The 14,300-nt window shown below is 50.8% G+C and overlaps 2 protein-coding genes across 3 annotated transcripts in view; one reads left to right on the top strand and one right to left on the bottom strand.

The window, feature by feature from the left end:
- LOC113209481 (myosin heavy chain 95F) overlaps positions 1-10,505 on the top strand; it is a 28,482-nt gene extending 17,977 nt beyond the window's left edge. The window contains exons 2-21 of the mRNA XM_026427017.2: positions 4,428-4,615; positions 4,711-4,784; positions 4,868-4,997; positions 5,075-5,239; positions 5,320-5,582; positions 5,679-6,088; positions 6,178-6,335; positions 6,425-6,589; positions 6,677-6,900; positions 7,004-7,204; positions 7,296-7,520; positions 7,606-7,813; positions 7,892-8,016; positions 8,108-8,224; positions 8,311-8,531; positions 8,607-8,837; positions 8,943-9,060; positions 9,145-9,262; positions 9,339-9,593; positions 9,677-10,505. Coding sequence (XP_026282802.1) covers positions 4,429-4,615; positions 4,711-4,784; positions 4,868-4,997; positions 5,075-5,239; positions 5,320-5,582; positions 5,679-6,088; positions 6,178-6,335; positions 6,425-6,589; positions 6,677-6,900; positions 7,004-7,204; positions 7,296-7,520; positions 7,606-7,813; positions 7,892-8,016; positions 8,108-8,224; positions 8,311-8,531; positions 8,607-8,837; positions 8,943-9,060; positions 9,145-9,262; positions 9,339-9,593; positions 9,677-9,828 — 3,747 coding nt within the window. The 5' untranslated portion in view covers position 4,428 and the 3' untranslated portion in view covers positions 9,829-10,505. The remainder of the gene's footprint in view (positions 1-4,427; positions 4,616-4,710; positions 4,785-4,867; positions 4,998-5,074; positions 5,240-5,319; positions 5,583-5,678; positions 6,089-6,177; positions 6,336-6,424; positions 6,590-6,676; positions 6,901-7,003; positions 7,205-7,295; positions 7,521-7,605; positions 7,814-7,891; positions 8,017-8,107; positions 8,225-8,310; positions 8,532-8,606; positions 8,838-8,942; positions 9,061-9,144; positions 9,263-9,338; positions 9,594-9,676) is intronic.
- Positions 10,506-10,659: 154 nt separating this feature from the next.
- On the bottom strand, positions 10,660-14,252 carry LOC113209498 (synaptic vesicle glycoprotein 2C-like). 2 transcript variants are annotated; one of them, XM_026427044.2, is made up of 10 exons: positions 13,879-14,252; positions 13,599-13,794; positions 13,087-13,201; positions 12,849-13,010; positions 12,595-12,757; positions 11,820-12,350; positions 11,599-11,740; positions 11,222-11,520; positions 11,003-11,130; positions 10,660-10,880 (listed from the first exon to the last, which is right to left on the bottom strand). In XM_026427044.2, exons 3-10 carry the CDS (start codon positions 13,151-13,153, stop codon positions 10,693-10,695), a joined length of 1,680 nt encoding a protein of 559 aa, XP_026282829.1. In that variant the 5' UTR covers positions 13,154-13,201; positions 13,599-13,794; positions 13,879-14,252; the 3' UTR covers positions 10,660-10,692. The 2 variants fall into 2 exon arrangements, with proteins under 2 accessions (XP_026282829.1, XP_026282827.1); XM_026427042.2 differs by having other exon boundaries at positions 13,087-13,177; positions 13,879-14,251.
- Between the last annotated feature and the right edge of the window lie 48 nt (positions 14,253-14,300).

Here is a 14,300-nt window from a genome sequence, read left to right as displayed (position 1 = left end):
CACGACGAAAATGCAACAATAGGCTTTATTTTGCCGGTGCCGCGGCTGCCGCGGGCGGGCCAGTGCCGGCACTGGCAGGTCTGTGATCAGCTGCTGCTGCACAGCCGGTTGAACACCTGTCGCCAGGCGGTGGCCTCGGCCCGCGCGGGCGCGGGTATCAGCTGATAAGCCGCGACGCTACGCCCCGCCACGCCGCGCCGCGCCGCCGCAGCGCGCCGAGGCTGAGACAGAAGGCACCGCACATCGCACTCCCCGCCGTGTCGCGAAATGAGACGAGCGCACGGCGCAGCAGAGAGCGGGGCGGGCGCATGTCGCTCTGTTATTGCCGAGCGCCATGTTGTTTTGAGCCGCCGCGCCGGAAACAATACTGCATAAAACCGCAAAACCGAGTGGGAATGGCCGGAAGGTCCGAGCTGCGCTAGCGGCGCGGCCATGGCGCGAGCTCCGACTCGACACACCCCCTCCCTCCCCTCTGGTCTCGGGGCGCGCCTGGTGTCGCTCTCATTGCCGAACCTTTGGGCCTTTGGGGTGCGACCGAGGCGGAGGGGAGGCGATCGCAACCGATTTCGCGATCATCTCGATGTCCGCCCGGCCCAGCCCGCGCCCGCAGCCCATGGCGAACCTGCCGGAGACGTCGCTGCGCCCCCCGAGCCCTTCTAGGCCGCCCCAGGCACAGCCGGGCCCGCGGGGAGCTGCTTGCTGCCAGGGTTCGTCGGCCGCCGTACAATCTATTCCGTTCGATCCGGGAAACGCTCTGCCTCACACCGTGCATGCACAGGGCCATAAATGTGCACCGCGTTTTCTATAAACGGTTTACCGACGAAGGTATACAAGCGAGCCGCGAGACGACGTGCTATGTTGCCTGTGCGTCGCACCACTGGCGCTTGTTTTGTTTTTTCTCCCCGAGCGAGTATTCGTAAAGTGACAGCTTTGCGTTCTGGGTTGCGCTACTGGGTAGAAGGTAAGGGCGCCGACAGCAGCGTTGTTGCCGCATATGGCTCGGTGCCTCCTATACAATGGATCGGTACGTGTAGATGGATAGATGGGTGGTGAGACGGTTTGTGGGGCTCGGCGGGTGTACGTGGGCGAGGGGGCGGGGGGAGGAAAGACTACCTGTAAATTAGATTTGCGGCTGCTGCAGCTCGGTGGTATTGAGGACGAGCCGAGCCCTGCAGTGGTGCGGCCCGCGGCCCCCGGCCCCTCGTCCTGCTGCTCACGGAACACTTTGGCACGCGTCCTGCACGGCTCTCGCCGGTGGGCCGCCCGACCGAGCCGAGACCCGCGGCCGCGGCGAGGCGACGAGCTGCGTGTCAGCGGCACCGGCGGCGGGGAAAGTGGAGGGAAGCGTCCCGTCGTCGTGTATAATTGCACACCGCTAGCTGCTTCTGTCGAAGACGAAAAATGCGAGCACCGAAGGAAAGCAAACATGGGGAAAAATTGTCGTCCAAGCTGGGGTCCCCCCCTGGATCCACCACACCTCACGTCCCCCTGCAGGGGCACGGGGGTGGGGCCGAGCCACCCCGTAGGGGTTGGAAAAGGGCGGGGCTGCGGGGGTAAATAGGTCAGTAAGGCTGTCCTGCCCCGGCCGAGGCCCGGCGGCGCCACGCTCTGAAGGGCAGCGGGGCGGGCGTGCTGCAAGGCGCAAGGCTCCGGTGCCCCGCCCGCCCCGCCGCGGCGTGGTGCCGTGCCGTGCCGCCCCGAGTTGCTCAATTCCTTCATCCCATTCTCTCGACCTCTCCCCGCCCCGCTCCCCCCGGAGGGTGTCACAGACGGTCTGCTCTATCTTTTAAAAAGAGGAAAGAGAATGAAATAGATCAAAAACAATAACGAAACTAACTGATTTCCTGCCGGAGTTTCTCTCATTTTGCATAGCTCATGCACAAACGTTTCACTTCCATGTAAGAATTCCTAAAGAACTATTTTTCGGCCGTGCCTCCATTGAGGGCGATGAGCTGGCGGCCAGGCGGGCTGTGCCACCCCATTGATTGGTGTGGCCACCGCCACGCCCTGCTGCCCTGCCCCGACCCGACCCGCCCTCCGGCCTGAGACTTACTGTACTGGCCTGTCGTCGTGGACGGGTCGGGTCACCAGTCGCAACCTTCTGGGCCATTGCTGCCCCCTTCCCTTGAAGACGAGCTAAATTACGCCATTTTCAGAGGGCTTTTTTCTCTCACGGTTCTTTATTCAAACTCGCACCTTACATATAACAGTTTCCCGAGGGCGTTAAGGGAGACGGTTCAGTAAAAAGTATATCTCACTCGATCTCACCCCACGCCGTGACGTTGAGTGCAGCGCTGCGCCCCGTGCCTTGTGCAGTGCCAGCTGGGTGCTAGCGCCTGCGGGACGCGGGGTAGGCAGCCCGCGCGGAGCTGGCCGTGGCGGGCTGCCTACCTCGCGCCTGGAGGCCGCAGCGGCAGGCGGCAGGGGCGGCAGGCAGAGCAACAGAGTAGCTCCCGCGCTCTGTTTCCGCTAATGGCCGTGATGTAACGCTGCTGCTGCTGGGCTGGACGCGGATGGAGCAGGCAAGGCGTGACTGCGTGACTCTGCGTTGGACTGCGGGGGAGAGGGGGGAAGGGGGTGGCTTTCTTCCATTGTATTGTCTGGTCGGCCGCAGCGGGCCGGACACCGCCGAGCTGGACCAGGGAGGCTGTGCACTTTATGCTCCTCTCGTGACGCAAGCGGGCCGAGGCGATATCAGGGCTGTACGGCTCGGCGGCTGGCTATTGGCTCGGCCGCTCGCGGCCGCCGCAGACTGCTAGTTAACCCTTTCCTTTCACTGCGCGAATGTCGCCGTGCCGCTGACAGGGGCGGCGGGCCCGCGACCACGCCCCTGCTCGGCCCGCCGTACGCAATCTGCTGCAGCGAGCGTGTCCCGAGCCGATGTGATCGGCCCCGCGCCCTAGCCATGGCCCTAGCCCTAGCTGACGATAAGCCCTTTGTGGCGGGCGCGGCCGTGGCGTTACCGCACCGCTGTCACGCTTGGCGGCCCGCTCGCCCCCTCGCGCCCCGCCCGCCCCGCCCCTCCGTCTGTTTTGCTCTGGTGCAGAAAGTGTGGAAGATGCTCACGCAGAGCGAGTACAAGCCGCCCGCCGGGTGAGACAACTCGGTAACTCTGCGCGCGCGCTGATTCCACCCGCCCCACCCCGCCCCCGCGGTACAAGGAATATAATCTTCCTGTCTACGGGTCGGGTGCGTCGCGCTGTACCGAGGTGAGATGGTGCGGTCGCGCTGCGGCGGGCGGGGCGGGGCGTGTGGCATTTCGACAGGTAGGGCCGGGACGTCGTGTTAGCGCGTCGCCGTGGAGGGCGCGGAGGCCCAGCAGCGGCAGCGGCAGTAGTGTTGTGTGCACCACCAAGTGCCTGTGTGGGCGCTCATGGGGTAATGCGCACGGATATCATTCTCGCGTTTTCAAGTTGTGTCCGACTGTACCGGACCGGGGGTTTCATGCGGACACTGCAGTGTTGCGGATTGCATACTCTAGAACAGCAGGGGCTGTGGCGTCTTGCGAGCGAAGGGAGTAAGGGAGTAGGCAAACCCGCAAAACTGAACTTGCAAGAATTTTTCCGTCAATTTGTGGGCTACCATGACACATTTTGCAACCGTTGAGTTAACTCGTGGCCTAATGTCTGCAATTCATTTAAGCAACATGTGCAAAATCACACATAAGTGTGCAGTATTTGCACACTTGTTTTACCCGTGCCGGTCGGTTGCCTAACTTTCATCAATGGGAGACTTTCGCGCCAGAGCAACGCACAAGCGCCTGCCTCCGTGCTGGGGGGCTGGCTCTGCTGGCTCCTTACGCCGCAGGGGGCGCGTAACAGCGGAGAGGCGGAGCTGGTAACTCGGGTAATGAGAGGGCTCTGCCTGCAAGTCTACTCGCACTCTAACGTCATACCTTTCTTTATTGCCCGCCCTCGTTTTTCCTTGTTGGTTCTTTTTATTATAATAATATTTCGGACTGTGCAGTGCCAATGGTCGTTATGGACGCTGGGCGGCGCATCCGCCCGGCAGGTAGAATAGAAAAGAGGGGGAGGAGGGGGGCAAAGGGCAATGCCAGTGCCCTTTTGTGGAGCGAGCGCGGCTGGCGCGTGTGCACCGGTGTGCACTGCATGTGACGGAATGAGGAAAGTGGCGTGCATACAACAATAGGCGGGACGGTCAGTGTTATTTTGTTATTCTTATCGCGTTGAGTGAAAAAAAACTGTCTTTCTGGAGATCGAGATTATATACACATTACACACCGGCCGGAAACCCAAGTGTGTGAATGTCGCACACTTATAGGTGCGTGAACGCTATTTGTACACATGGTGACACAAGTCTGTGAATTTGGTAAATTCACACCTTTGGTCCTTTAGGCATTCACAGAGAGGGTGTGTCATTCACACACTTGCACAGTAAAACTCATACTTTCCTCTTCTGGTTTTCAGAATGGAACGACAGCGCGTATGGATTCCAGACGCGGCGGAGGGCTTCATCGAGGGCATCGTCGTGGACTTAGGTCTGGACGAGGTGACGGTGGAGCCCTTGGACAGGAAGAAGGGCAAAGCAGTGACGGCCACCTTGGACAGGGTGTACCCGGCTGAGGTGTACGACAGCAAAGATGTGGACGATAACTGTGAGTACTGACTCACCTCTCCCGACTTTTCTAACGCCCCCGCTTTTCGGGGAAATGTGGGAAGTACTGACCTCTGCTTGTGATTGTCATGCTAGGTTCACTCATGCACCTGAATGAAGCAACCCTACTCAATAACATTCGGATGCGATACAAGAAGGATAAAATATATGTAAGTGTACCTAGTATGAGTTGCGAAACTTTTGTGCTTGGGTAAAATGTTTACTAATTGTTACCTATGCTTTCTTCTTCTAGACGTATGTGGCAAATATATTAATTGCTGTAAATCCCTATTTTGAAATTAAAAACTTGTACTCCAGCCAAACTATTAAGAGCTACCAAGGGAAGAGTTTGGGTGTAATGCCACCTCATGTATTTGCCATAGGTAAATTTATATTCCTTGTATTCCTGGATTCTTTGTGTTGTTTTTTATCTCTGTATTTAACTAAAGTAAATTTTCAGCGGACAAGGCATTTCGTGACATGAAAGTGCTGAAACAGTCACAGTCTATAATCGTCTCTGGAGAATCTGGTGCCGGTAAAACTGAATCAACTAAGTATCTTTTAAGGTATCTTTGTGATTTGTGGGGATCAGCAGCAGGCCCTATTGAACAACGCATTTTAGATGGTAAATATTGAGAGTATACCCTTTCCTAATTGGTTTATTTTGACACCCTGATGATAACTTTTTTTTATCTTTTCTTTTAGCCAATCCTGTTCTTGAGGCATTTGGAAATGCGAAAACAACTCGAAACAACAACAGTAGTCGCTTTGGGAAGTTCATGGAGGTACACTTTGACTCTCGATGTCAAGTGGTTGGTGGTTTCATATCCCACTATCTTCTTGAAAAATCAAGAATTTGTGGGCAAGCAGCAGAAGAAAGAAACTATCATGTTTTCTACCAGCTGTGTGCTGGAGCTCCTGAGTCACTTCGTAAGAAATTTGACATCACAAAACCAGATGATTATCATGTGAGATTTAATTTATTATGCAGTTTTCTTGTGAGTCTTTTATTTTATTTTTTAATAAGTGTACTAAATGAGTGCTTTGCCTTTGTTTCCTTCTAGTATCTTAGACATGGTTGCACGCAATATTTCACTTCTTCAACCACAGAGAAGAAACTATCTGCCAATCAGAAAAGTAGTGCCCATAGTAAGAGTGGATCATTGAATGATCCATTATTGGACGACATTGATGACTTTCAATCTATGGACCAGGCTTTAGTGCGGCTTGGTCTTGCTGAAGAAGAAAGGCTAAATATATATGCAATGGTCGCGGCTGTTCTTCACCTTGGAAATGTGTGTTTTGAAGATAACCCTGAAGATACTAAAGGTGGTTGTCAAGTGACAGGGAGCTCTGAAAAATCTCTTTCTACTGCTGCAAATCTAATGGGAGTTGATCCAGAAGAAATGAGACAGGCTTTAGTCTCAAAAGTAATGATGACAAACCGTGGTGGTCTGAAAGGCACTGTCATTATGTGAGTCTGAACCTGTCCTTTTACTGTTTTTAATTAATTTTATTAGTCTTAACTTTTTTGTCTGATGCTTTTTATTTATTTGTTTTTAGGGTTCCTCTCAAAATTTATGAGGCTAACAGTGCACGTGATGCCCTTGCCAAAGCAATATATAGCAAATTGTTTGACTACATTGTGCAACGAATTAACAAGAGTATACCTTTCAAAGCGTCCAGCTATTACATTGGCGTTCTGGATATTGCTGGGTTTGGTACTGTCTTCAGCCATAATTTAACAAGTTTATTGAAACTTACAAAAACAAATATTTCTATAATAAAGAAGTTTTTTTTCTTTTTTTAGAATACTTCACTGTCAACAGCTTTGAGCAGTTCTGCATCAATTACTGTAATGAAAAGTTGCAGCAGTTCTTTAATGAACGAATTCTTAAGGAGGAGCAAACTTTATATCAAAAAGAAGGGTTACAAGTGAAAAAAATTGAATTTGTTGATAACCAGGATTGCATAGGTATATATCATATGCTGATTTTAATTATTCAAAACAATCTTCTTGCCTTATTACATTTTAATAATCTTTTTTCATTTGATTTTGCAGAAATGATTGAAGCAAGTAAAATTGGCATTTTCAGTCTATTGGATGAAGAATCAAAGCTCCCTAAAAGTGTAGCTACTCACTTCACCACCGAAGTTCACAGTCAGTGGAAGAATCATTTTAGATTAGGCTTACCCCGAACATCCCGCTTGAAAGCACACAGGGAAATTAGGGATGATGAGGGCTTCCTTATTCGTCACTTCGCAGGAGCTGTTTGCTATCAAACCGTGAGTCTAAATCTTGATATTTTGATTTGAAAGGTATACTCTCAAAATTTCTTCTTCCTTAAAAATGAAATTTGTTTTTATTTTTCTCCTTTATTAATTTTAGGCTCACTTTATTGATAAAAATAATGATGCGTTGCATGCATCCTTAGAAGGATTAGTTCAAGAGAGCAAGAACAGCTTCCTACAAAACTTATTTGCCAATTCTGCTGTGCCTGCTGCACAGAAAGGCAAACTAACTTTCATAAGTGTTGGAAACAAGTTCCGTCAGCAGCTAGGAGAACTAATGGACAAATTAGGAAGTACTGTGAGTAACTTTTTCTCCCCTGTAACTCTTACCTCATCTACTTTATCGAAGATCAATTGCACTACAGCATATATTTTCTTTTGATTTCTAGGGTACAAATTTTGTGAGATGTATTAAACCCAATCATCGTATGGTGGCACATGACTTTGAGGGAGGCTCAATTTTATCACAGTTGCAGTGCTCAGGAATGACCAGTGTATTAGAGCTTATGCAGCAGGGATTCCCTTCACGGGCACCATTTAGTGAATTGTACAACATGTATCGTAGTGCTTTGCCTCCTGAGCTGGCACGTCTTGACCCAAGACTCTTCTGCAAGGTATTTGTTTTTAACCAAGGAAAATATATGGATAGAAAGAGTTGGTTGAAAAAGTCAGTTGATTGAATATTTATGTTCATTTTAGGCACTATTTCGGGCTTTGGGCATGAATGAAAATGATTATCGTTTTGGTGTCACCAAAGTTTTCTTCCGCCCTGGTAAATTTGCAGAAGTTGATGCTATTATGAGGTCAGAGCCTGAAAATCTTGCAGCTATGATAAAGAAGGTGAAAGTATGGCTTCTGATCTCTCACTGGAAGAAGGCACAGTGGTGTGCACTTTCTGTTATTAAATGTAAGTCAATGTCTTTGCCCAGAGGAACACATATCTGATTAGTTTAGTATCTTCATGTTGAAATTAATATCTTTTCAGTGAAGAACAAGATTCTGTACCGCAGAGAATGTCATGTAACTATTCAGAAGAACATTCGAATGTATCTAGCTAAAAAGCATCACCGACCTAGGTACCGTGGAATTATGAAGATCAACAGTTTGCAGGTAACCCACAAAAAAGAAACATGATTTGCATTCATTGCTATTCATTTAAGTTATTCTTTCATTGATGGAAGTTTTCCTTCTCTTTATGTAGTCCATGTTAAGCCGTATGCAAGAAATAATTAAGCAAATGAAGAAGGATCGTGAAGCCAGTGAGTCTCAGGTCAAAGCTCTCCACGATGACATGACGTCAGCTATAAGAAAAATAAAAGTAAGTACCTTCTATAAAATGTTTCATTCAGCTTATGAAGAACTTGTAGGCAGTTCCCTTATTATATGCCGTGTTTCTTACTTCAGACAAATCCTAAGATAAGTGGTGCAGAAGTAGATGGACTTTATACACAACTTATGAATAAGGCCAATGCACAAATGGGTGCTCTCCAAGCAAAACTGGAACTACAGAAAAGTGCAGAGGAGCAGGAGAGATTGCGTAGGATCCAGCAAGAAATGGAAGAAGAGAAAAGGAGGAAAGCTGATGAAGAAGCAGCTCAAAGAGCTCAGGAGGAGGACCGCAAAAAGTTAGTTTGTCTTAGATTTGTTTTACCTTCTAAGAACTCTGACATCCTAACTCTAAATTGCCTTTTCATTTTCAGAAAGCAGGAAATGGAAGCCAGGCGGAAGATTGAGGAAGAACAAAGGAAAAGGCAAGAAGAGGAAGACAAAAAGACTGCAGCAGCTCTTCAAGCCCAGCTGGAACAAGAGGCTATGGCCGATGCAAGGTTCCGAGATCAAATGGAACAGGAGCGTAGAGATCATGAATTGGCTTTAAGATTGGCTCAGGAAACTAATGGTCAACTTGAAGATGTGTCACCACCTATGAGAAGGTATGTCATTGTACATTCTTGACAACTTTGTTTAAGGTTTGTTTGTAATCAACTTACTTTAAATATGATCTCTAATTACGAATTTTTTCAATTTTTGACCTTTAGATCAGAAAGCACTCGAACATTAGATGGAGCAGAAAAAAATAAGTTTGATCTGTCCAAGTGGAAGTATTCAGAGCTACGAGACACTATTAATACATCCTGTGACATCGATCTGTTAGAGGTGATAATTCTAAATACCAAATCTAGTTTCAGTGTGTATTATACATCTACAAAAGTATTGACTTTGCTCTGTCATATTTTACAGGCTTGCCGTGTTGAGTTTCATCGCCGACTAAAGGTGTATCATGCCTGGAAAGCAAAGAATAGGCGTCGCACAACAATGGAAGAAAATGAGAGAGCCCCTCGATCAGTTATGGATGCAGGTAAACTAAAATTTTGTAATTTCCTTTGAGTGTCCTAGAAATGACAAAAAGTAATTCTGCTACTGTTATTGCATAGCTGCTCGCGCTCCCAGGTCACAAGTGAAGTCACCTGTAGTTCCAACCAGCTCTCAGCGTTTTTTCCGTATTCAGTTTGTTCGTCCATCGGCCAATCAGAGTTCAGAAAATGGCCAGAGTAATGGTCACACAGATGTTGGAACTACTGGCTATTCAGAGGGAAGGAGAGGTTGGTGGTATGCACACTTTGATGGGCAGTTTGTTGCCCGTCAAATGGAACTGCATCCAGATAAAGCTGCCATATTACTAACAGCAGGTGAGGCTTTATACTCTTGCACTTAGGAAGAAATTAAGCTTTCACTTCCCCAATTTTTTTACTAAAACAAAAATTGTATTTAGGTTTGGATGATATGCAGATGTGTGAGTTAAGTCTTGAAGAGACTGGCTTGACAAGGAAACGGGGTGCTGAAATATTGGAACATGAATTTGAAAAGGAGTGGGAAAAACATGGAGGAAAGCCGTTCATAAGAATGGCACGAAACAATAAGTAGAAAATTTTATTTGAGGAGAAGATTTATTTAATAACTGTGATGACTGTAAGTTCACTTTCTGTGTTGTTTGGCAGAAGAGATGTGGAGTCTCTACTTTGTTCATTATAAGTTTTGGTTAATTAGTGAAATTGATTCTGTCCTAAAAATGAACTTACTATTTTAAATTCTAAAGCTTTGTTAAACCTCAGGCAATGATAATGCCTGTGTTCTTGATATCTTACTTACCTATTTTATTACTGTGCAACTCTGTAAAAGTGCATGCAAAAATGCATTTAAATATATTGCCTATATAGAGCATGCTGCTAATTATCACTGTCTTGTAAGTTACCTTGTTGATTGTGTCAATCATAAAAAATGCACATTGATAGAACCTCTAATCAAAGTTTTTTGTTCAAAAAGATAGAGCACTATCAGTGAGATTAAGACTTAATTGATGCTTTTTCTTCTCCCAGTCGCAAAAGATTTACTTTTTAAATTCCAAAACCATGAAAATCAATGGCAATATTGATGTAAGTTCAGTTACAGGTGATAAATTTTATGAAGCAAACATTCCTGTATTTTAGTAGATGAAGATGTTTTTTCCTATATGTACTGAAATGTGAACTAAAATGATTTATTTTGGAAAAATAATGTTTGTGCACTTTGTTATTGTTAATTAAATGTTTTCAAGGAGTTAATGTTTCTTTTCTTTTCAAATTTTGTTGCTATTGTTAAATCATACCAGGTACCCTATGACTTCCAGGTGTACATACAATTAAAGAAACGCTTCACTTTACGTAACTTTACATACTCAATAAGATATGGAGGGGGAAAGCAAACGACCCATGCGGCTTTCAGTTTCCGTAAACAGTTTATTTGATTCGATTAGATGTGGTTTGCCTGTAAGGCGGGCAGCTCTTGCACTGCTGCCTGAGTCTGTGCAGGTGCTTTCAAAACGACCACGACGTCTTCCTTGGTCTTGTTGGCCATGGTCTGCTCCCCTTGCGCGGCCGGTACCTTGTCGTCGTCCTCGGCATAACGCCGATGCGCCAAGCAGCAAAGAACACCGCACACTGGGGGAAAGAATAGGGCTAAGTACTTTACCCGCCAAAGGGAATTCCTCTGAAGGGAATTCCCTCCAGAAATCCCACTACCCTGTGACACAGCGTCTATGTAGTGAATGCAAAAATCTCACCGATGGCTGTGCCAAACAGTAGCGTGAGGGGCAACACGCAGGAGTGCTCCAGCAGGTAACCCATCGCCAGGTTGCCGACGGAGCCGCCCAGCCGACCGGACAGCATCACGCTCGCCACACCCACCCCGCTGCAATAACAGGCAAGTGTCAGCACTTGGGTCTTGCTGGTCAGCTCAATGGGCTCTTATTGCTCCACCGCGGGGTGCACGCTCAACTCACCTGACGCGTGATGGGAAAATGTCAACGACCATGGTGTTGATGCCGATGCAGCCCGTCTCGGCCATGGCGTTGAAGAAGATGGCGACGGCGACCACCTCCATGGTCGCGGACGCCCAGAACAGACCGAAACCGACGAGTCCAGCCATGAGGTTGGCGGCGGCGGACAAGGTGCGTCGACCCACGTATCCGGTCGAGACGGTGGAGATCAGGTTGATGCCCATCGAGGCACAGTTTACTATGGCCGTGTTCAGGAAGGCGGAAGGGTCAACCACAGAGGAATCTCCGCAGTTCGTGTTTCCCTGCGAGCAGAAAGCAGACCCGTTTTGAAAACACCGCGAATGAAGGGTTGTCTGGTTGACGGCAGATGGGTGCCATACCCCAAGCTCCAGCGTGGAGTTTGATCCCGTCTCGGCGGCGAGAATGACATCGCACACGTAGTGCCTCTCGCCCGGGTGGGCGTTGGAGTGCATCTGGAACCGACTGAGCAGCTCGGGCAGCCAGTATCCGAAGCCGTACATTCTGTGGGGGAATGACAAAGGTCATGAGTGCGGGCGGACTACAGGGGTGCAGCCAAGTCAGCGGCGCCAGCGACACTCACACAAACATGCTGCAGAAGTAGATGACACAGCAGAGGGCGGTGCGGTAGAGCACGGGCGGGCGGATGAGCTCCGAGGAGAGCCTGACGGTCCTCGCGAGCACGTGCAGCACGTCCTTGCCGTGCGCCGAGGACGCGGCGGCCGCGGCGACGGGCAGGCGCAGGCGCTTGATCGGGTAGTTGTCCGGGTGGTCGCCCGTGTTGGTGGCGTAGATGCGGCGGTAGACCCGCAGCGCGTCGTCCTCGCGGCCGGCCGCCTGCAGGTACTTGGGGGTCTCGGGCATGTAGAAGGCGAGCGACGCGGCCACCAGGTTGGGCACCAGCAGCAGCCCCATGAAGAGGCGCCACGACTCCAGGCGCACGCCCAGCACGTCCACGGACCAGGGCTGCGGGATGATGACCCAGGCCAGGCCGGGCAGCAGGATCCAGGACGCGATCCACATGGTCCCCATGGCCTGCGCGTACGACGAGCGCCGCTTGTCCCCGATGAACTCGCCCAGGTAGAGGAAGGACAGACCCGCCGGCGCCATGTTCCTGCGGTAAGAGGAGGGGCGCCTCAGACTTGGGGAACAAGTCGTCTAGACGAAGCTGGACGGCAAGTCCACCAGTAGCGCCTTGTAGTAGTTCTGGAGCTGCAGTCCTGCTCTGTGCTCTGCTGGGTGGGGGTGGGGGGCGATGAGCTGCTCCCCGCGTCGCGCATCCCCCGAGTGAGCTGGCTGAGCACCCCTCACCCCCGCCACTCGTCAACAGTCAACCCGACCGCAATGCACACACTCACAGCATGCCGGCGAACAGGCGGAGCACGGCGAACAGGGAGTAGGAGGTGGCGAACGTGGAGGCCACGATGCACACGGCGTCCAGCAGCGCGGTGCACACCAGGACGAGCCGGCGGCCGTACGCGTCGCTCAGCGCGCCCCACAAGTGCGCCGCCAGCGCGCCTCCTGCAGACGACAGACAAACTCCAGGTGAGTCACCGCTCTCATTCCAGGAGACAGTGCAGACCAACGCTACACAAGAGTGAGGCACGCGCACCTCCGAGGAAGAGGGCGTTGAGGATGCCCATCTGCGAGTCGCTGAGCTGGAAGGCGCACTTGACGGAGGGGAGGATGTAGGCGTTGATGCCGCTCTCCATCCCAGAGGTGAAGTACACGAGGCCGGCCGTGATGAAGGCCAGGTACTGGAACTTGCCGTGCCCTGGAACAACGCGACTTGTTGGCAAGCCTTTCTTCCAAGACATTTCCAAAAGCAATCCATGGCGCTGAAAACTTACCGGCGGCCTCAACGGCTTCAGAAAACCTCGCCCCATCTCCTTTACAGCGACCGGATGTGACCTTCATGGTAGCTCGTCTAGTTTTGGCACTCTGCGGGAGCGGAAATCAGACTGCCTGAGTCGGGGATCAGAGGGGATGAGATGCAGTGTTAGTTGTAGAGGAAACATCTCTATACTATTTTTAAAGTGGCCAAAAGAAATAGGACAATGCTCTAATTTTTGTGAAATCGTTGTATGTGAGCAAACATGTCTCCCTCAAGGTACCCCGCAGTGAACGAGGGCGCCTGCAGCGGGATGGATAGGCCGACCCGCCAAGCAGCTGTGTGCAGATGGCGGCCCGCCCCGAGCGCCCGAGTGCACCAGCAGGAGCACAGCTCAGCTCGGTGAGCGGCCAAGGCAACGTCTAGGCGCACCAGCTAAGCGCGTGGAACATTTGGACCATAGCAGGACATCCCTTGAGGGATAGGACAGAAGTTAGAATATAAAATCATGTAATTAAATCCGATACTTACAATTTAGAGACAGCAGCAGCCACCCGGGTCCAGGCCAGGCCCTGGCTGTGTCCTCCTTCTTGTTTCTTCTGCTAAATCCTACTGTCGACTGAGACTGACTATGCGGCCAGGCGCCCAGTCTCTTAAAATCGGAATCGGGGCGTACTGTCCCTTTCGGGGAACTCGCGACCGCGACTCGCGTGCCAAAATCAAGACTCTAGAATCAAGAAACGAATGACTTTTGGTAAGCCGACTCCTCAGGCGCAGGCTGGACATGTACGCCTCCTAAACACACACTCACCAGCTGGGCGGTTCGTTAAGAAAATAGAAACAGTCCGGGTCGAGACGCGGCGAGCGTTTCAGATTGCGTCCCTGTCGCGGTGCGTCCACACCTCGACAAAGCGTACGCGGAGACAGCTGTTGCAGCAGCAGCTGGTGGCACTGGTCATAGCGCACGGGCTCGGCAGGCCGTCGGGATGGGCGCCATCGGCACTCGGACTCAAGGCGTCGTCGGCGTCCCTCTGTCCTCTGTCCTGGCCCTCGTCGTTCGCGGCTGCTGTGGGGTGCGAAACGGATCGGGGCTGACGACTGGCTGCTCCAGACGGGGCGGGGCGGCGTCGGCGATGAGGCGCTGCTGGGACCACTGGCGGCTCGAGACTGTCGCCCAGAAGTCGCGGGGAGTGCCCTTTATTAACGCGTTGAGTCACGGGGAAGGGGGTGGAG

The sequence above is a fragment of the Frankliniella occidentalis genome, unplaced genomic scaffold (genome assembly GCF_000697945.3).
Source record: "Frankliniella occidentalis isolate FOCC.00 unplaced genomic scaffold, Focc_3.1 Scaffold353, whole genome shotgun sequence".
NCBI classification, from domain to species: Eukaryota; Metazoa; Arthropoda; class Insecta; order Thysanoptera; family Thripidae; genus Frankliniella; species Frankliniella occidentalis.
Note: the sequence above shows the minus strand (reverse complement) of the source record. Positions and strands in the feature narration are given on the sequence as shown.

Bases quoted from the DNA above. Each gene is read 5' to 3' on its own strand.
- LOC113209498 (XM_026427044.2), bottom strand. From the start codon at position 13,153: ATGAAGGTCACATCCGGTCGCTGTAAAGGAGATGGGGCGAGGTTTTCT. The intron at 11,131-11,221 runs GTGAGTTGAGCG...CTGTTATTGCAG, and splicing joins ATTTTCCCATCACGCGTCAG to CGGGGTGGGTGTGGCGAGCG. The intron at 10,881-11,002 runs GTGAGATTTTTG...TCTTTCCCCCAG, and splicing joins ACTGTTTGGCACAGCCATCG to TGTGCGGTGTTCTTTGCTGC.